General features: G+C 37.7%; 1 protein-coding gene across 40 annotated transcripts in view; it reads right to left on the bottom strand.

Annotated features, from left to right (window-relative positions):
* SOX6 (SRY-box transcription factor 6) overlaps positions 1-21966 on the bottom strand; it is a 456705-nt gene that overhangs the window by 413578 nt on the left and 21161 nt on the right. For 14 of the 40 annotated variants that reach the window (XM_065594783.1, XM_065594759.1, XM_065594752.1 and 11 more), the window contains exon 2: positions 14646-14775. The exons of the other annotated variants lie outside the window; for them this stretch is intronic. In XM_065594783.1, the coding sequence (XP_065450855.1) occupies positions 14646-14682 (37 nt within the window). In that variant the 5' untranslated portion in view covers positions 14683-14775. The remainder of the gene's footprint in view (positions 1-14645; positions 14776-21966) is intronic. 40 annotated transcript variants of the gene reach the window in all.

Genomic DNA, 21966 nt, shown 5'->3' with positions numbered 1-21966 from the left:
AAATATAACTAAATAAGTAAAATAATGGATCTCTTCCCCCCCCCCTCCCGAGTTCACTCCTGCAATAGCCTTTGCTCTGACATCTATTAGCAAAAGCTGTCAGAATACAAGCCAGCTCGCAGGAAGCTATGAGGAGGAGTTGAACTGAATCTTATCAAGTCAGAAGCCTAAGGCAAGAGATGATACAAAGGATGAAGAATCCGAGACATTGCTTTGCTAGAGGATCTGATTGTGGCATGGGGCTGCTGGAAATCAAGGGCCCTGTGCAATCTGCATAGGGGTCATAGGCTTAAGGTCACCACTGTATGCAATTAAGCAATAAGACGCTTGTTATTTGGCTGGTTGAATACCTTGTAATTAAGGGCCGGTTCCAAAGCCCATTTAAGTCAATAGCCATCTTTCCATTGACTTCAAAGGGGCTTTTGATCAGGCCCTTGCTACTGAGTAGGCCACCGCTCTCCCCGTGTTATAACTAAGTTAGCAGCTGCTATCAGGAGGCACTCAAGCTGACAGTCCCATGGTTTAACCATGATAGGGTTGGTGGCAGGACATTTTCATTTAAGCACACTGAACTCTTCTTGTAACAAAGCCAGAATCTGCTGATCTTCAGGGCATGCTGTACAGGTCATCTATTTACCTAGGTTTTTGGAAGGGGGAGGGGGAGAATTTCAGGGACGGGATACTACTGATATTCCTATTGGGTTAACTGGTTAAGGACTAGGTCTGAATTTGTATTGATTTATTTAGGGTAATATTAAATCTGTTTTTCTTATGGGTGTGTACAACTTATATAGTGGCACATTTTAAAAATAAAACCATAGGCAGAAATTGCAAGCTTTTTGTTACATGCATTATACATCATTTGGATACTGACTCTATTATTAGACACTATTCTCCAATAGAGCAGTTACATTGTACTTTGACAAGCATGTATTTTGGCACATGTTCATTTTGAAAATGCATATTGTTTGGCTGAACCGTAACTCCTCACTGAAAGACACTGTGGAAATCCCTCTTATTTCATGGATCATTGACCCAATGTGTAAATCCTTTTTAGCTTGCAGACCATTGACCAGATAAACCGTAAGGGCTCCAAAGGAAAAGAGCCTTTCTGGTCTGTTGATCAAATCCAGCAGCTGCGCATGAACTCCAAAAACACGTGCAAAAAATCCCTTTGAAATCAAGGCCCTGATCCTGCAAATACTTATGCACATAACTTTATGCACATGAGTAGTCCCAGTGAGAGACAAAATACATATTTACCCAAGTACACCCTAGAACTACTCATTGGGACCACTCATGTGTAAAGTTACTGGCTTGCCTAAGTGTTTGGAGAATCAGGACATAAATATACATGTACAAATAATCTCATTTAGAACCATTCCGGCTTTTTCACATTTTCCCTCAAAAGAAATTAATATTACTGACTTTATACCCAGTATTTATTTTTTCCTATGTTACAAGTAAACAAGATGGCAAAACATGCATCTACACCTCCTAACTTTTTTTATTATTATTAAACTTTCCACACTCTGGGAACTTTAAAAATAGCCAGTTGGATTTCTCCGCTTCCCCCCCCCCCACACACACACACACGCACACACACAAATGATACAATTAGCTAAAAAAATTCTGAAGATCTGTAGCCTTTTTGGCCAAATGTACAGCTAAGATGCAAGCCCCTGAAAACGCATTTGTCTAGAACATACTGTTCAATAATATTTTTTTCTTAACAAAATATTTTGTTAGATAACATTTTTTTCTTTAATTTCATGCCTGAATCGTATATATATACAAATTCAAACTACAGAAACACAAATGTTATCTTCTATGGTGGTGGCACACTGTTATTCTCCAGATCACCCTAACATGAGGTTACTATTATCAATTGTGAAAGCCCAACAGGTGGGTCACATGAAAGGTCACATTAATTTTGTTCACAGGGCCAGACACAAGGTTTTCATCATCCTTAATAAAAACAGAAGCAAGTAATAAAAATATATCATTGCAATAGCATATCTCTCCATTCATATGCAATAACCTCATACATTAGATCCTACCATTTCAAAATACTGCTTCTGGCTCCAGTAACATGATTATTTTTGTGGTTGCTTCTTATAAAAATAATACTATAAATCATGGCTTGACTTAAAAATTTCTACACTGTTCTTTTGAACTGTATTTTAAAATGTTGATCCAGACAAACCTCCTAAAAGCATGCATGCACTTAGACATCTTAAGTACTTTAAATGGTCAATAAGGTGGCAAAGATATTTAGTAATTCCTGTCATTAGTGTAATAGCAAATCATGATGGCCTAGAAGCAGTTAGGCACCCTGGTCAAATCCTGATGCTAAGCTAAAGTAGAGGCATAATTCAGCCATGGTGTCAAACAGTCAGAAAATATTAAATCCTGGCACAATAATCTGAAAGAGAAACCAGTTCAACCGCTCCCTGTTAAGTGTGAGCTATATACTGTGCCCTAGCTTGAACAATAGGGTTTTATGGTTTCCACTCAAGTGTGCATATGATATTTTTATTCTAGTGAATCCAATATTTTATTTTTGTCATATATAATTCCCCTGCATATATCATCCTACTTAAAATACAGTTCCTATACAGTTTAATGTTAAAGAAGGCCAACATTTACAAGCGTTCTATAGTGTTCAATTTTGTGTTTTTCATTCGGCCTTGTTTTAATACTCTGGGCAGATTTTTAGTTAAGATTCCAGATGTATATGGAATATAAAATTTTCAACATTTTTAAGCTGAATGTAGTTTTTGTTTAAGTTGTATTTTAATTTTATTTTTAAATGGTGTCCAGTGATTTCAAAAGATGAAGGATAAACTGAGGAATGGCTCATGCCTTTTCCCTAGTCTTCTCTGACAAGATGATGCCACTAGACCAAGGGTTCCCAAACTTTAATTATTGAGTACCCCTTCCAGATCTACCAGCTGCCCTACCCTTCTCATCACTGATACTTTGTGTGTTCTTCTTAACACTACCTGTCTTTAGCTATCAGTCCATATTTCCATAAACCTATACATACAGATATAATTATAGTGTGATGTACACAGCTGGAAAAAACAAAACCCTAAGTTGTGAGCTCAGTTAGACTGGACAATGCTGAACAACTGAACCTGAGCTGTACAGTGATTGGAGGTGAAGGCTTTGTACATCTGTGTATCTGTATTCTCATCGGTACATCTTGAAGTAAATTTACTAACATGTTTTATATAACCAATTCCCACAGAGTTTTTAAGCTTCATCTGAGTAGCCTATTATGAAAATGCAATAAATAAAATAATTAATATATAAAAATCCACCATTTCACAATTTCTCCCACATACCGCCCAGAGATGTCTCGTGTACCCCTAAGGTACGTCTACTACAGTGTGGTAACCTCAGCCCTAGACCTACCTTTCTCACAACCTGAAGCCTGACCTCAGGACCAACATTTCTAGATACCATCTAGCAAACAAAGAACTGAAAGGTAAGCTAAAACAAAATTACATTTGCCTAAAACATTCTTTTCCAATATAACATAGTACTTAAAAAAAATCAGTGTTTGAAGTCCAGTGCTTTTCCCATTGAGTCCAGAACAACAAACCAAAGTCCAGGAGTGTTCTAGAAAGCAGTAACTTGTTATCAGAAAGCAACACACGAAGGGAAACACAGGAAATGTACAGTCAACCATAGCTACTCATCATTCTCTCATCTACCTGTGGAAAGCTGCTCCTGGGGTATGTTCCATCTATTTGCCCACTGCCATGCTGGTAGCCATGTCTGGCCCTGGATTTTACTCCACTACATGCCCTGGTTCAGCAACATTGCCACCACTTTTGGACTGTAAATGTCTTTTCATTGCCACCACTAGTGTGGTTATGACAGGATTTTTGGGTGTGCTTCCACAGCAAGTTTTATTGAAAATCCTACTACTGATTTGACAAGTGTAAAACTGAATCTTTGTGGCAGTTTACACCTTGTCACTCCCACTTAGGGTGACCAGATGTCCCGATTTTATAGGGACAGTCCCGATTTTGGGGTCTTTTTCTTATATAGGCACCTATTACCTCCCACCCCGTCCCGATTTTTCACATTTGCTGTCTGGTCACCCTACTCCCACCCCCCTCTCCTCTTGACATGCTGTCATCATAAATCCCTAACACACACACACACACACACACACACACACACACACACACACACACACACACACAGGTAAGTCAATTTCAATGTTGGATGAGACAAGGTTAGGAAATTCTTGTGCATTTTAAGTCAGGGAAAATTGTTTTTGGTAATATCTGATACATACACTTATACTATGTGGTATTCTCCTGTTTACAGGGTATGCCAAAACCTTTATCTAGGTAAAACTAAGTGTTAAACTAAAAGTAGTGGCATGTAAATATTTTTGACATGAAAAACTTCTTGAAAGCAGGGTTTGACCACACAGAATGTGTTTTATTCTCTCTATGTTTAGGCAAAAAAACTCCAGAGTTGCGTGGAATTATTCTAATCAATTTAGTTAACCAAATTTGTAGTTCACATTTTTCTTACATTTCAACAAATTGCTCTTTTCCCTTCCATCTCTCCCCATATTTGCTAGAGTCAATTTCCAAAAAGGGGAGGGGGGAACCACAGGAAACACCTCAAATTGTCTCTAACACTGTAAACTTTAGAATAAATTAGTATCTGTTGACAAATTACAAAGGAACCAGAGAGATTACAAGGTAAAAAGGACTACCACCACCCATATCTCATGAAGCATAATGCAGATTGAGCCTAAACCAAAACAGAAAAATAAGTGGTATGTAGCTAACATTTTGCAGACAAAGCCTAATGTAAAATCTAAAAGTGTTGGAGGCAAATTCTTAGTGCCAATAATTTGCTGTATATGATTTACAAAGGTCAGGCTCACTTATGGAAAATCTTTTGAAAGATTTATAATATTCACAATTCAGCTTCCTCTACAGGTTTTAGATTATAAACCAACTAGTTGAACCAAAGTTTCCTCAATGGTCATATCAAGGCCTCAGCTATACTACAGTTAAAATCTGGGACTATGACTGCAACATGGTTCTATTAGATAGTTACACTTTCATCCATATGCAATGGAACCATGTGTGTTTCTAGATCCCTAGATTTGGTTGTAAATTGTAGTGTAGACTGAATTATAGACCCTAGCTATTTTAGAATCAGAACCACAGTGGCTGTTTCTAAACATGATTGGCTAACATTTCCAAATGTGAGTGCCTAAAGTTTAGCTCCTAAATCTATATTTAGACAACTAAATAAAAGTAACCTGATTTTGAGAGATGCTGAGCAACCCCAGCTCCCATTGGAGTCAATGAGAGCTGTAGGTGCTTAGCACCTCTGAAAATCAGGCCATTTCTATTGAGGGGATCTAAAAATGGATTTAGGAAAAAAATTTAGGCACTCAAGTTTGCAAGTTTCATCAGATTATTGCTGACAGGGTTAGAGCACCATGTCCCTGGCCACCATGGGCTGCATTTGTTTTGCTTTTCCTGAGAACCGTATTGATCAAACCATGCCGTAGATAAACTGCTTTCTGCGTGCCTCCCCCAGTGATTTCCCACACGCACTTACACTGGTGTTTACACACTGTTGGAATTAGCACAGTGCAAATTGGGTTTTTGAAGGATCAGCTTTGAAGCAAATCAGTGTCTAACATTAAACCTATTTTATTTTCTTCAGCACTGTATACTATTCCTTCTAAGGATGAAGACAACATCTCTTCAAGAATGTACTGAAGTGGACTAACAGGACATATGCGACATCATTATTTAATTCTGAAAACAGAACCATTTATGGACTGATGTAGTTTTGCATTTTCATGTGTGTCTGCATTTGAGTGTATTTGGAGAATGGCAGGTAGAATGGCTATTTTAGTAAGAGCACATGACTTCCCATCTACAAATGGAACTGGTAGTATGGACTACTAATCCAAACAAGCCATGAAGGATTTACTAGAGACAGCCTTTCATCTTAAAGTGTTTTCCTTTGCCTAAGAAATCATTCTGTGCTATCTCATTTTTCTGTGCTTGTTGCGAAGGACAGAGAATTTGAGAATGACTCAAATTAGGGACTGGAGGAAGTGAAAGTATGTCTCTGGCTCAAGCACTGAACCTATTATGGAGGATTAGTACCAGTTTGATAACTCTGTTTCTCTCTGTTCAACCATAGAGACCCTCACAAAAATTGTAGTCATGAGACATTGCTTTGCATTACTTATGGTGGGGGTCTGTGGAGATTCTGGGACAGCAGGGTCTGGGATGACTTTTGAAGGCAATGCACTGAACTCTTTTCTGAATACTGATCAATTTAGGGGCAGCACTTACATACCTCTAAAATACATTGTGTCCAGTCCTTCTTAGTTACAAGGTGGGTGACCATGATACAAAGCCTTGAGGGTAGGAAGATTAACATTAGGGAAATGGAGGTCTGAATGCTAATGAGAATACAGCAGTTATTTACAAACAATTAGAATAACAAACACCTGAGGCATGATTTATTTTTTTGCTTTTAATTTCATGTGGGTCAGATTAGTCACCAGTTTCTCTCTATTTATTTGTGATTTGTAAATTTTATTAATTCAGGTAAAGTATCTACTGACAGAGGAAGTTTCATGCTTAGGTAAGTATGAGAATTCTATTACTTCCTTCATATGTTAAAAAGTGGGGGAGGAAAAGCCTTTGTACCTACCAAAAGTGTGCTGTTGTAATCTCAAATCAGTTGTTCTGCACGTACGGATATAATGACAGGAAAAAAAAGTAATTATAATTAGGTGTCTATTTTGATTTTTCTCTTCATGGTATCCGTACTGAATGTCATTTGATTTTAACAAACTATAAAGTCATTTTCAAGCAGAGACTGCATATGCTTGCAGTGACAAGTTTACTTCAATGAAATTTTCATATGCAACCATTTAAACAGCCAAAAACAAAAGTCATATTTTCAACCTAACATTTTTTTAAAAACCAACCCCTTAACACAATACGTTGACTGTCTAAATGACAATCCAAACTCAAATTCACAACCCAAAGCTAAAAATTCATGATCTCAAAAAAGTATAAAAAGTCATTTGGGGGAGGGCAGAAGGAGAAATCCCTAAAAAGAAAAATTCAAATATACCGAAACAATTATTGATGCTCCGCATATCTATTAAGGCCCCAGTCTTGCAACTGGAGCTGTGTGGGAGATGTTGGAGCCCAAGAGGAGTACCACTTGACTTCAGTAGGGCTCCACATGGGCATAAGAATCCACAACATGTGTAAGGGCCCACCCACAAGAATAAGATTTCAGGATCAGGCTCTTCATTTTTTGGCATGTATATTTAGTGAAACTAAATTACTACTAATTAGGGATCCCCATCTCCAACCCTTAATCACCCAGGAAGTCTCACTGACCTTAGTTTGATTTGATATCAATAGGACTACTCAGAGTATATCTTTACTAGGGAAAAAAGTGTGTTCTTATCACGTGTTAGCTAATATATGACAAATAACATGAGGTAAAATCCTTGTGAAGACAAGGCACTTTGTTGTTTTCTCACAAGTAAAGAGTAGGGGGGAGCCTAGGGTTTATCTTAATCTGTTAACTCACATTAATATTAGCTAACACAGTCAGAATGTATCAACACACCTTTTTTCCCCCAGAAAAGATAAGGCCAAGGGTAGCAGAATCTAGTGCAATGACACTAGATATTATCTAAGGTAACAAAAATTACGTTTGAGGGTTTTTCCACCCAGAGGATATGAGCTTTAAAATTTAGGTGGGCAGTTTAGAACAAATAGAGAAATTAAGGATAATGTAAGGAGAAAATTTCAATTTGCAAGCTTCTTCAGTAGGACCTTTGATACAAGGGACACCCCGATTAAAGAAATGGAATTGCCATCAGATATTTCTACATAGCTAGAGGAAACTCTGAACAAATGTATTTAAAGGGCACATTCAAATGTAGCAACTTAGAAAAAAAAGTCATTCTAGGCAGCTTCGATAGGAATTCAATGTGATTCCTCTTTGTGGGATTTGTGTCTTAGTTTGCAAAGAAAATAAATCAAAACTGTAGCGTATTTTTTTAAAGATAACTTCTAAGAGTTATGTGTATTTTTTTCTTATTATTATTATTATTATTATTGAGGACTTATCACTAAAGGGATAATTTAGGCAGGTTTAAGGGAAAATAATAATGTGATGCAATTATGAGAGGGAAAAATTAAATTAAATATTAGGAAAAAATTTAATGACAGTGAAGTCTATTAGACTACTATGGAATATTCTCCCAAGGGAAGTGATGAAAGCCCCATCATGACACGGGACATTTAAAACTATACTGTACAAGACACTAAAAGTCTATTAGAGGGAACAATCCTGCATGGGCAGAGATGATCCTAATAAGTTTTTACATGCTTCAGGCCCCAATTCTGCAAACACTTATGCACAAGCTTAAAACTTTAAGCATGTGAGTAGTCCATGTGAGTAGTCCAGATAAGCGATAATACAGATAATAATTTTGTACTTCTCATAGAATTACACCATTTTTAATAATTCCCACTTGTCACAATGAGGTGGTTAGGCAGGCGATTCTTTTTTGCTGGTATAAAGATAAAATCTTATTCCACAGTAGGTACAAATTACTTTCAGTTGTGTAGAAAGAAAGTACAGCCATGTCCCATCCACACCAGGTTTTCCTCTAGGCATACCAGGAATTCAGCTAGACCCTTTTCCAAACTAGGAACTTCCACAGCCAGAATGGAGCTTCTTGAGTTGTCCAAAACAGGATTGAACACCTCTCCCTATATTTCTACACTACAGCTAAGCAAGGCCCCAGATCACCACAGTTATGCCACAGAGACATGGCTCCATATATAATTATGCCTTCCTCATGAAAACTTGGAAGTTAAAGAGCTTCTTCTGCAAGTCCAAACCAAAAATATCAATTCCATTGTTGCGTGAATAGGCATCATTCACCCAGAGTAGACCTGGAAGCTCAGCTACAAAAGTTGCATGGTTTATCAAAAACAAACAACCCTACGCCCAATATCTGATGCAGGCCTGTTTCCACTGCCTTGCTGTTTGACCTGCTCCCTTCTTTTATTGAGCTAGGTCAGTTTTTAATCATCTCCTGAACCCTTTCTTATAATATACCATGCCAACACAGCTCTTCAGGATGCCATTAGAGCATCTTTAAGCACTGAAGCAGTAGAAACTGGTCATGAGCTACAGAAGCCCCATTAACTGAAAAGGTCAAGGTCACTGGCAGCCTCTTCTTCCTTTAGTGATAGCTGTTCAGAAATCTGGCATCACCTTCATTTAAAACGGTCTCCAAACCAAATGAACCAGTTCCTTGGTGCCATGCCACATTCTTTTCTAAGAAGAGTCTCAAAGAGCCATCAGCATCAGAATAAACAGCAGGACAAGGAGGAAGGCTTAGATGTGAAACTGATGCACTGGATTGGGGCAGTTTCCCTCATTGTAGCAAGTATCCACTTAGATCTCCTGAGCTTTTCAGAATAGAAATACTGTAAACTACAGACTACATTTTTCTATAAAGGGTCTCATCCCCACCAACCCCCGACAGTGGCTTACCTCACCAGTGTTTTTTTTCTCCTTCACCCCCACATGGCCTAGTTTAACAAAGAAAATGAGGCAGTGGTGGGTAGCTGTCATGGTAATGTACTTCTTCTCTTTATCCCTAAGAGAATGGTGTCTATCTTTGTCCAAGAGGCAAAGCAATAAGACCTAACCGTAACCTACTTTTGCTCTCTAGTTTTTCACATGGGGCACCAATTAAAATATGGAATCCATCAGTTATGTAGCAGCTTTTCTCTTTCCGTGTTAAAAACAAACCCCCATCTTACATTGCCTAAAAACTGAAGTGAATCTGTGAAAAAAAATAGTTTTTAATATCAGAAAGCATTTTAATTGTAGTAAAATGAACAATACTGAAATTGTTTGAAGATGGAATTAAATTTAATGAAATTCACAAACAACCCCTTTTAGAAAGTAACAACAATTTTTGAACATTAAAGAGAAGCTCATTATATCAAGACAACTCCAATGTAAAAGGCAGCCTGACTTCAATCGCTGCATATCTGCATGTTAATGAACGTGCTGTGTGCAGCAGGGACTGAGCAGAGTAAGTAATGGGAAGACTGTCTTAAAGCATACAGTACACTATGAAAAAAAAAAAACACGCCACCTTTAATCAATGAAACACCTTTTCACTGGTACCTTAATAGCAACTGAAATGATTTCAAACGTAACACAAAAGGAAGATGATACTTAGTAAAGGTTTCTTTAAGACATAACATTTCTTGCACATTCTTTCAGCGTTCACATGCTGTCAGCATCACTGTGGCAAAGACTTTCAAGTTTCAGCAGACAGATACCGCCTAGTACAAAGTCTTTGTCATAATAATTTCATTGCAGCCCCCTGATCAAACATCTAGACAAATCTGAGACTGAAAAGTGAGTGCTAACCAGTGACCTTTGATTAGAACCACAAGCACCAGTTTTAATAAAATGCCTCATTCATTGCTTTCCACTGCCAACAAGGAAGGTGTGTTAGAGCCTGAAAAATGTAGTCAATATACCATTTACACCTACATATAATGATTCTTATTATTCACAGCTGGAATTTGGATTGTAGCAAGTGAAACACAGACATCTTAAAATAGCTAAATGAAAACACACAAACAACATTCTACCTTTAAAATAAATACAGGAGCCCGCCTCAGTCTCTCTGTTGCCTCCTGTTGCCTTTCATGTCTTGCTAATCATATTGTAATAGTCTCCTTTCCAAAACCTTCATTTACACAATGTTTGGTTTGTTACTATTTCTAAAAGTCTATGGACTGTTGGCAAAGCTCAGTTTTCAGGGCGTTTGAACTTGTACTTTACTTAACTAACAGTGCCCCATTCAAGTACACAGCTATAAAGCTCACTTATATTCAAGTCAAAGTTTGAAAATTCAGCTCATTTTCTTGAGCTGGACTTCACAATATTTTTTTAAACAGACTTGCAGACTTGATCAGTCGTTCAACACACTTTTATGCCTAATATGTCCAAGTTGCTGCTCTCTAGTGTGGTGGTTCAAAGAAATACAATTTAGAGTCAGTTTCGTGTATTCCTGCTTTGGCAAATCAAGCAAGGGGACAGAAAGGGGTCTTATCACATTTATTTCCCACTTGAAAAGAAAAAGTCTTAAGCAGGGTAATAAATATTCAAATGACTTTGCACCACTGAGCTACCATATCAAGCTAATGATCTGTAATCTGGAGCTCTATAAAAAGAAAGCTTACTGCCTGCCGTCACCTAGAGGTGTTGCCGTAAACACTGTGGGGGGATATTCTGCTCTCAGTGTGTGTGCGTGTAACTCCACTTAATGTTGTTTTCAAGATGAGAACATATAGCTGAGTCGCAAAACAGAAACAAGGATGAAACAAATGCAGAAAAATCCAGGAAATTAAAAGTTTCTGATGATTTCTGATACTTCTTTCTTCACTGTACTACCAAAAAGGGGTCTGCATTCAAGGCCTCCCATGCTGTGGAAGCAATTGGAGGTAGAGCGGGGGGGAGGGGGGGGGAAGGTCGGGAGGCGAGTCACACCTCTGGTGAGAGCCCTGGCTAGTTAACCAAGAACAATATTAGCAAACTCCAGAGAGATTCCTGGAACCCGAGGATGTTGCTGCAATCTGGGATTCTGTGTGGCAGGACAAAGCTGCAGCTGCAAGAGGACTTGTGCTATGACTTGACACCCAAAGTAGCAATCAGCAGCGGTAGAAGTAAAACCGTAATAAATAGCAGATGCAATACACACAGTCCACTAGAGTATGAATCAAATGCATGTCCACTAAAGGTACGCCAAGAAGTAATCAGCTTAGTCTGCGGCAAGGGAGTCAGTTAGATATTGGGGGGGCGGGGGGGTGGATTTCCAACTCTAAGGATAGCTAAGTGCTGGAATAGGTTACTGAAATCCCCATCATTGGAGGTTTTTAAGATCAGGTTCGACAAACTTCTATCAGGAATGGTATAGGTATACTTGTTCTTCAGCACAGGGGGTCTAGACTCGATGACCTCTTGAGGTCCCTTCAAGACCTACATTTCTTATATTCTATGAACAGGCATGTGCTACATCAAAAACCATGCAGAAATGCAGACCTCCACCTCAAACTGGAGCAACAGGCCTAAAATATACACTCTGTACAATTACATTTTAACTGCAGGTGTCTGCATACTTACTGCATTTTTAAAGTAATGATGCAGAATGTCAACTAATAAGTCATTCCTTACCTCCATTATGATATACTACATAAGAGAGAGTCTCTAACTTGAGCACAGGACTGGAAACTAGCCACATCTCCTGAGTTCTATTCCTGGCTGTGACCCAGACCACGTCCGTGGGTTTGAGTAAATCTCAACCTCCCAACTTCAGTTTCCCAATTGGCAAAATGGGAATAATCATACTGAGTGGAAGATTATTTAAAGTGTGTACTAGAGGTTTTTCTATCTAGGTCCTCATATGACAATTATCACTGCAGAATATGAGTTTCCTCCCTACTGGTTAACGGTTTCTCTGTTCTGTAGGAAAATGCTTGTCATCAGAAGCCAGAGATCTCGCAGACAGCTAGGACCAATGCCATGGAGGGCTTCAAATATCAAGTCAGAGACTTGGAACTGGATAGCAAAAGCTGTGGACCAATTTGTGTACTTCACAATGTTTCACAGATTTGAAATTCTAGGTGTCCAGTCTGTACCAGACTGTTTCCCACCAACACCTTCCTCCTTTCACAGTTGCCGTTTGTCCAAGAACCATGACACAGCAATCTGCGCAGGCAGCGTGGTGGAAGATGGTGCATTGTTGCTAGAATATCTATAGCCATAGTCTGGGAATGGTTTATAATGCTTTTCTAATTCTTCTGGTCCTTGGCCTTTTGGTTGGGTAGCTCACTGGGACATGACTACCCCAAAATACTTATATGCTGTGGTGTCTGACAAAGCCAAGAAATTCTAACTTAAATTTGACACTAAGTCATTAACTTATGCCTTGGTGCTTCTTACTTTCCTCCCACAACTGGGTAAACTAGGGATAGACTGTCCCATTGCAGATTTGAATTTCCTGGATTTTGTTGCTCACAGACAGACAAATAATGTTATTTAACCATATTTTAGGTATGAAATAGTATCAACAATCTGTGTTCCTGCCAGAGAACTGAACATTTGCCAAAAATCTACATATACATATTTTTGATTTTTTTCATCTTCAGACTTGTAATGGACTTATCATACTTGCTGCTGTGTTACAAAGATAATCATATTTTTCGTTTCCTTTCTGTATACATTTGGCCTTTATGTGAATGCTGTCACACACACAAAAAAAAGGAACAAACCAGATTGTTAAGCACTAGACCTAAATTAAGTGGTAATATGGTTTATTTAGTGGCATACTTATCAAGTCAGTTCTACTGCTGTTTATTTAAATAGAAACTGAAAGATTAGCTACCCAGCAAACACCAGGCATTCTAAGCAGGAAATTGAAAGGATTCTAGGTTCTCCTATAATGAGAGAACTTTTGACATGTTCTCCTAAACAGTTTCCTGTTCTGAAGTATAATAACCACTCTAAACCTCAAGAAAAAAAATATAACTAAGCTGGAAATATGAACATAAAAAGGCAAATGTATCCAAAGATGGACACACTGCAGACATACTGGTGTGTATTATATACCTGAATTTAACATAAAGCCCCTAGGTTCTATGATTACAGGCTAAATGAAAGGATACCACTGAGCAGAATACCAAAATAGTCAAATGAGCTCTGTAAAGTATAAACAGATTTCTTAGAATTCCCCTCAAAACACGGCTTTAACAGACACTTTTAAATTCCCTGCACACAGAGTATATTGCCTTTTTATTTTCTTAAACTTTATCTTATTGAAGGATAACCCTACCTATAATCTCAGTTTTGTGATTACTAAAACTATTCAACAGCAAATGTTTTACTGATACAGTAGTTAACTAGATTTTTCATATATGTATTTGCAGTTATTTACATAAAACGCAATCAAAAAGTTAAGTAGACCTTAAAGTTGTACAAAAAAGTTCAAATAAACAAGTTGTCATAACATCTTGTTAAAGTCATTTGAAAAGCACCTAAATTTTGCAGGTTTAGGCTTTTCAGTAATCCTTTCCATTAAGTAGATATGCAGTGGAACTTCAAAATAGTCATATAATAATTTCACAAGCTGTAATCTTTGTGATGGAAACATTATAACTCTTAAAAGTCTGATTACTTTTAGGACTAATGATTCATACAATCAGACTGACTTAGAGATCCCAGATTCTCGGTCTTAAAAAATAGCCTTCAATCCACCTATCAGATGGAAGTTTAGATAGATGAGAATTACTACCAGTGATTCTTTTTAATTTTGCCCAATTGTGGAATTTTATCTGTATTTAAAAAACAAAAAACAAAAAATGCCATCCTCTGTGAGACACACACACACACAGTAACTGTCATGCTTTTCTTTCTGAATATAAGTGCTGTGAGTTGAGATTATAAAGCTAAAGTGACTTAGATACATTTTTATTCCACTGTTACCACCTGTCAGTAAATATTACCTGAGGGAAGTGCCACTATTCCAAAGGCTTCACACATCTGAACAGAAAGAGTTTAGTTTTCATCCTAAACTGGCTATTTCTGAATGTTCATCCACATAAAACTGGATTTTTATTTGCTGCAAAATGTGTTCTACAATACAGGAAAATCAAAGGAGAAGTCAGGCAATTTAATCTAAATAAAGAATAAACTAAAAACATTTGTGTATGATCAAAGCTACTGTACAGCACTAGCAGGGGTAACCAATTTTAGTCGATTAGCATATTATAAATAGCACATTATAGTATCCTACAAACTTGGAGCCTGATCCTGCAGCTTTTAATCAAGTAAACTGCACCACTGCAGTCAACAGATGGGCTTCATTGAGTAAGGCTGCAGAATCAAGCCCCATATTTGAGGATGTACCAAAAAAAAGTTCTGTCTGAGGAAAGAAAGCCATTCTTTAGGTAGATTTTATGTCTCTATGTGTGTATAAAATATATAGAACAATTATTTTAAATACATATCTTTTAACTATTTATTTTCACACATATTGACTGATGCTGAGTAATACAAGAAATCTGTTCACATGGGTCAAATATTATTTTCAGTGCCACCTAAAGCCCTTATTTAATTATATTCATTTATGTCTCAAAAGGCAAAAATCAGTATTCTATTCCTCGGAAGCAAATTGATGCTGGTATCTCATTTATGACTGAACCAGCACTGTTAAGCTTATTACTATTTGTTATTTGTTGGAAACTCTTTATTGTACATCTTTTTCCATTTTAATAGATGACTCACTTGCCTGATACGTATGGATCAAATGTCTTAGCAACTTAGTCAAAAATATTCAGACTTGCACTTCCAAAATTAATTTTGATATTTCCTGTTGCCAAATTTGCCTCATTAGAACATAATCGTAATTTTGTAGCAATGCTGATTTAACTACATAAAAATCTACGGGAACATTTTAGACCGCATATGTTCAGGAACGTATTTGTCTTGTGCGGAGCAGCTATATAATCAGTTTGTTTCAAGTTGCTATCATCTTCTCTTTAAGTCAAACAGTAACTGGATTCAGAGAGTTTCCTAAAAACAACACTGCCTATAAACTTCCAATTCAAATATTTATAGTTTATCTTCATTCTGTGAGTTCTGCCTCTCATGTAAACCTTTAAATCACTACTATGATTCTACTAGCCATCTAAATTGCTTCCTCACCACTTTAAAAAAATATGTATCTTGATCCTTTTAAGTAATTAGGCTATCAGCAAGAAATAAGTCAGGCCATTACAATTATTGTTCATAGCTTAATTTATACCATACATTTCAGAGACTAGGCTAAGCGTTTTATTTCATAAAAGTCCTTTTTTACCCTTTTCTCAAAATATCTTTCAGAACAAGATCAGCTGCACAAAAGTGTTAACACGTGGCAAAATTTCTGGAGTTTCTGTAGAAATTAAAAGCAATAAAAATTGCTTTGGACAAAAAGGGACAAATAGGTCAGATCAAATAATCATTCCTGCATCTTTCTTTAACCACTAGCTGCATTTTATATGCAGTTTCCTATATCTCATATTAAATTCGATCATATATATTTAATTCCATTCTTAAAAATTTCAGCAGACAACTTCAGTGCTAACCTACAACTGCCCTGTCAGAAAATCTTTGATGTCACAGCATAATAGCTCCTGAAAGAACAGCACTAATACTTAATGTAACATGAAACCAGGGCCCTGCAGTGGGGCTGTCTGCTGTCAGGAACAAACAGTTTCACTGCTGTTCCCCAGAAGTGACAAGATTGAGAACGAGCAGGGCAGCACCTCCTCAATGCTACAGGAGACCTGTGCACCAGAGTCACTGGCAAATCCAATCCCATCATTTTAAATACACTATCCACAACTTAAACACACATACACACAAAATTAAAATACCCAGCATTGTGGCACTAACACATCAAAGATGTTTTCTCAAACTTCTATGAATACAAACATTTTAAAGTTACGATGTGTTAGGATTCTGCACTGCAAATGATAAAACAAACATCTTTATGTGGAATTTCCCAGATAACTAAATATGTTTATAATCAAAGATACTTGTTTCATCTAATACTTCTGAGTGGCAGATTCTTCTGGTGAATTAGCAATTTTGGTAGCCATGAACTTCTTGTTATTCCACCACAAAACAAAATAGATTCAGGATATCATATGGATTATTACTGTTTTGTGCATCAAATTAAGTCCTGGTGCATGTCAAAACCCATCAGTGTTTCACCAGCTTGCTAACATGTGTGATGCTCACTTCCAAGCAATGTGCTTACTACTGAGGAAGCACAATGCACAATAGATAGTAAGCATCTACAAGATCAGGCACTGTGATTTTATATGGGTTCAATCCCAATCGGTGCTGAGTGTCTCCTGCGAGGTTCCAACTTCAATAAGAGTGAAGGATTCTCAGCACTTTGTAGGAGGCCCCCAGCTCCTCATAGGATTGGACCCTATATTTCTCTAGCTTCAAGAATGAGCTCTATTATTTGACCTCTTTTCAAAATGCTTTTAAGTCTCCCATGTAACATTGCTCTTGGTCCCAACAAATTATTATGAACGAGAGTACCAACTCCCAAACAAATCAACTCCACTGCTGGATTTATTCTTTTTGGAAAGCTGACTGGTCTATTGTATACACCGGCAATAGAAATATTTTTTAAATTTTATAAAACCTGGCTTCTGTCTTACTTGTAAACATTGGATATATTACCCTTTCATTTGTAAAGCTTAATCCTACAACTTGTCAGGCTTAATAAATATCTAGAATAATAGTGAAAGTATAAAAAAAAATCCCTTGTCATTAATAGTAAATTCAACCCAAGTATTTAGATAAAAGGAGTCAGTGTCAGAGCTTTTAAGAGGTTTTGAAAGTAAACACAAAATAGTGAGCACTTTCAGTACACAAATTTCTCAAAGGCAATCTTGAGGCCACCTAATTTTGGTAGTCATGAGATGATAAATGTATGTCAAATATTGGTGCTTCTCTCTACTCTCTCAATGAATCATTGAATCTTCAACTGTAGTTGACAAGAAATAATTTGTAATACAGTAGTTGAAATATAGTCCCTTGCAGACACTGAACTACAAGTGAGATTCTACTCTTGCATTCACAGGATGCACCACCACAAACAGTATAAAAAAAATCTACTCGCACACATTTAAGGAAACATTTACAACAATTATTATTATTTATTTGAATTACAGTGCTTATGGGACCCAATTGAAACCCCATTGTGCAAACACACAGTAAGAGACAGTCCCTACCCCTAAGAATTTAGGATCTAAATTGACAGACAAAAGGCAGGAGGAGAGACTGAAGTGATGTGTCCAAGATCACACAACAGGTCTGTCAGAGCCAATATTAGAAATTAGGTTTTCTGACTTCCAGTCCAGTGTCCTCTCTGCTAGATCACACTGCCATTCTAACTACACTCGTAAGACCTACATGCTGTTGAACCCGGGATGCCTTAGATACTTCTGTTGGAATGGTGCATAATGAGAGAGTCAGAGTTCAGCTAGACCACGCTAGTTAACAGTCCCTAGATTTGAATTCTCTGGGGCTGCAGGCAGGGAGTTCTTACAGAGACAATGAAATTCTCTTTCCCCAGTGGTCTGACAAAGCCAAAATTTATTCACCTTCAGGACACAATCCAAAATTTACCTATTCACTTCAGCTTTTGGCAGAGGTGGTTGGAGTTTTTCTGGAATTTGTGAGGGATGCTTAAAATCGATTGATCAGACATCTAGAGATTATGATGGGCAAATTACATACATCATTGCAAGAGTGTTCCCAATAATCTTTATAGAAATTTTTCTGAATAATTTTACAATGCCAGAGGAAGAGATTAGATTATTTCTTTTCTCTAATTTCTGTGATTCAATATAACAAAACTAAAAGCAGCAGCAAGATTACATTATGTAACAGATCAGGTCAGATGAAGAAGGAAATAATTCTGAATTAGTTTCCTCCTTGAAAAAGAGAACATTTGGAGAGGATAACAAATATTCAAGTGTAGTGATTCTGTACCACGGAGCAACCCTATCAAAATAATGAACTGAACGCTGTGGCTGTACAGAGAGAAAGCCTGCTGCTTGCCATCAGTTAGAAGTGTTGCACAGACTATTGTTTTAGAATGACAACAAAATAGCTGGTAGAAGGCAAAGAAAAACTGGAAGTAAAAGGAATAATAAGTAAACAGCTACTCTTTTAAGTGTTATTGATCTCTCTTATTGTGTTACGGGGGGGCAGCATGGATCAGCGTTCACGGCGCACTCTCCATCAGTGCCTAGCCCAGGGAAGCTAATGATCCAACCAGTGGACCAAATTTGGTGATGAAATCTGGTCACATGCCACCTGAGGTATATTACGCATATGCTAAGAAGACTGTGTTAGCGCATTAGCAGATTTTGAGATAAATATCAAAGTTCAAAACAAATTGAAGATTAGAATCCTGCCCAAAGCACTTCATCTTGATCTAACATTTTAGCCATTTCACATTAAACAGCAGTTGATTATTAAGAACATATTTACTGAGCATCAGTAATTACATATGAGCCATACCCACAAGATGCTATCCATAGCCTTCTAGACAGAACAAGTCCAAGAAGGTTGCTAATCCTGACCATGTGACAGGCTGACCATTAAACAGGTCATCTCATTGAGGAAACCCATAAGACTCCTTCCCCCCAAAAAAATCTCTGGAAGCAATAAGGGATAGTCCTGCAAGATCCCAATCCTGCACAACATTTAAATATGTGCTGAACTTTAAGCACGTGAGTAGCCCCATTGGACAGAGTCCTACTGGGACTATTCATGTGCTTAATGCTCAGCATGTGCTCGAGTACTTTTCGGGATCGGGGTCAGAGTGCTCAGTACCTTTAAGGATTAAGTCTTAAATACTGACAACCAGAAGTAGAGAGTTCATGCAAATGATTTGTTCCACTCGCCATAGTCAATAACTCCCTATCTTCATTTCAAAGCCCTGACATGCAGCCATGCAGAAAGTGAGAGTCTAGATAACTCTCTTGCACAACCACAAGTGGGGGAATGTGGAGCAGCCAATCTTTAGATCCATTGTAATGTTCTGTTTGGACTGTTAGATGATAAATAAAGAAGCTTCCAAATGCACTCTTTTCAGCCCTATAAATCTCATGACCACGATTGGCAGCTTTACTGCTCTTCCCTGGCCGACAAAGTCTATTCCTGAAGTCATCCAAAGCATAGTAGCCAATATTTAAAAATAGAATTTCAAGGATAGTTCTTCAAATGTGTGGTGTACACTGGAGAGTTCAGACTACATTCTGTTGAATTTTTGTTTTGTATTAGGGCATCAAAGGCTGTTCCCAAAAGCTACCTCTTCCACAGGACAAACGGACAAAAATTCCACCAGACCAAATACTCTCTGTCTCACTCTGCAGCATCTTCATCTGCATTTCAACACACTAGAATACAGCGTGATTCCAAGCTTTCTCAATCACGTTACCGGGGGGGGAAAAGAAGCTATTGGCATTCATAAAGATGGAACTGGAAGCTAGATATGCCCTTTCCCAGTTCATGCACAATATATTTTGCTTTTGTCCTTGAATATGTGGCATGTGATTTCAAACTTTGTCCATTTAGAAGTAATTTCTGCAACTTCTGCAGACTGCAGACACACAGCACTGAAAATTTACTCTTTAGTTTAATTGTAAGAACCACTTTTATTGGAATTATTGCTAATACAGTCATTGCAATTTATTTTCATATGAAGACTCTGACAAATAAAAAAAATCTATTTCTCATATATTTGATCATATAATGTCCCTTCTGAGGCTTCAGCGTTAGGGAACCCCTGGTATGTGAGCTTCATAGATTTTGGAGAGGATGTACTCTAGTGCCTCACAGTTCCTTCTCTGCCACAGCTTTTCTGGTATTCACCCACAAACAGACCAATGCCAGAATTTGACTTGTGGGAAATATGCTTTTCACCATACAGGGTGACTTAAGACAAGTAAAATGAGACTTGCCATGTAAAAGTACAAAATTAATTTCTGACATCAGGCAAAGAGTACAAATGGTAAAATTATGTATCTTTTCTGAATGAATTTGTCTGGGCCTAAGGCCTTATTCATTACAAAGAACTTGTATACAAAATGCCTATCTTGTTCTCACACGTTTTAGGCTTTTTTAAGCATGAGGCAGGAGTGTGGATTTTATCAGATATGAACATTAAAAAAACAACGCTTAGCAAGACATTGGCAGGTTAGTCAAGTATGGATTTACACATAGAAATCAAATGTCAAGAAAGAAAACACACCTTTATGTCTGATCACATGACCAATGTCTGAAATGGATATTTAATTTAATGGCTGTTCTGCCTCATTTAAACAATTGCACGAAACTGAGACACAGAAATCAGTTAACAAATATGATGAACCAGCCACAGATTGAAACCACAATCATTAGATCAGTGGTTTGCAACACTTTTTCATTTGTGGACCCCTAAAAAATTTTGAATGGGGGTATGGAAATCTTAGACGTCTGCAGACTCCCAGGGGTCTGTGGATCAAAGGTTGAAAACCACTGCAGTAGATGGCTGAAACTAAGATAATCGAGCAGCTTTCACAACAGAAATCACTACAGTCAGAAACACCGGTTAAACCTTTTTCTTTTTTTCTCCAGTGAAAGGTTGACATATACAGTACAAAGTTATTCAGCTCTACTCAAGAAACCACAGCAATAGGATGATCCTACTAACTGTGGGCAACAGCCGTGTTAGTCTGTATCCGCAAAAAGAAGAACAGGAGTACTTGTGGCACCTTAGAGACTAACAAATTTATTAGAGCATAAGGTTTCGTGGACTACAGCCCACTTCTTCGGATGCATATAGAATGGTTCCATTCTATATGCATCCGAAGAAGTGGGCTGTAGTCCACGAAAGCTTATGCTCTAATAAATTTGTTAGTCTCTAAGGTGCCACAAGTACTCCTGTTCTTCTTCTAACTGTGGGCCTTACCCTTAGATGTGTGGAGGAACTGTAACTTTTCCCATAGGAGTTGCAGTAGCTCAGTGCCTTTCAGGATAAGCCCCCATTTTGTACTAATTATAGACTGAACCCCTATTTTCAACTCTCCTGTGTATCTACAAGCACTGGCAACTCTGTTGTTTAACAGATGCAGCACACTGGGTTCAATCCAGCCAACAATATCAATACACACACTGGAAGGCTGAAGGTAATGGCTTTGTAGCAGGCCAAAAAAAGAGCAGCCTGCTGTGGAAGCCCAAAAAATCCCATCCCCAAAGCACAGTCACACA

The sequence above is a fragment of the Chrysemys picta genome, chromosome 4 (genome assembly GCF_011386835.1).
Source record: "Chrysemys picta bellii isolate R12L10 chromosome 4, ASM1138683v2, whole genome shotgun sequence".
In the NCBI taxonomy this organism is placed as follows: domain Eukaryota; kingdom Metazoa; phylum Chordata; order Testudines; family Emydidae; genus Chrysemys; species Chrysemys picta.
This window is presented reverse-complemented; position numbering and strand designations above follow the sequence as displayed.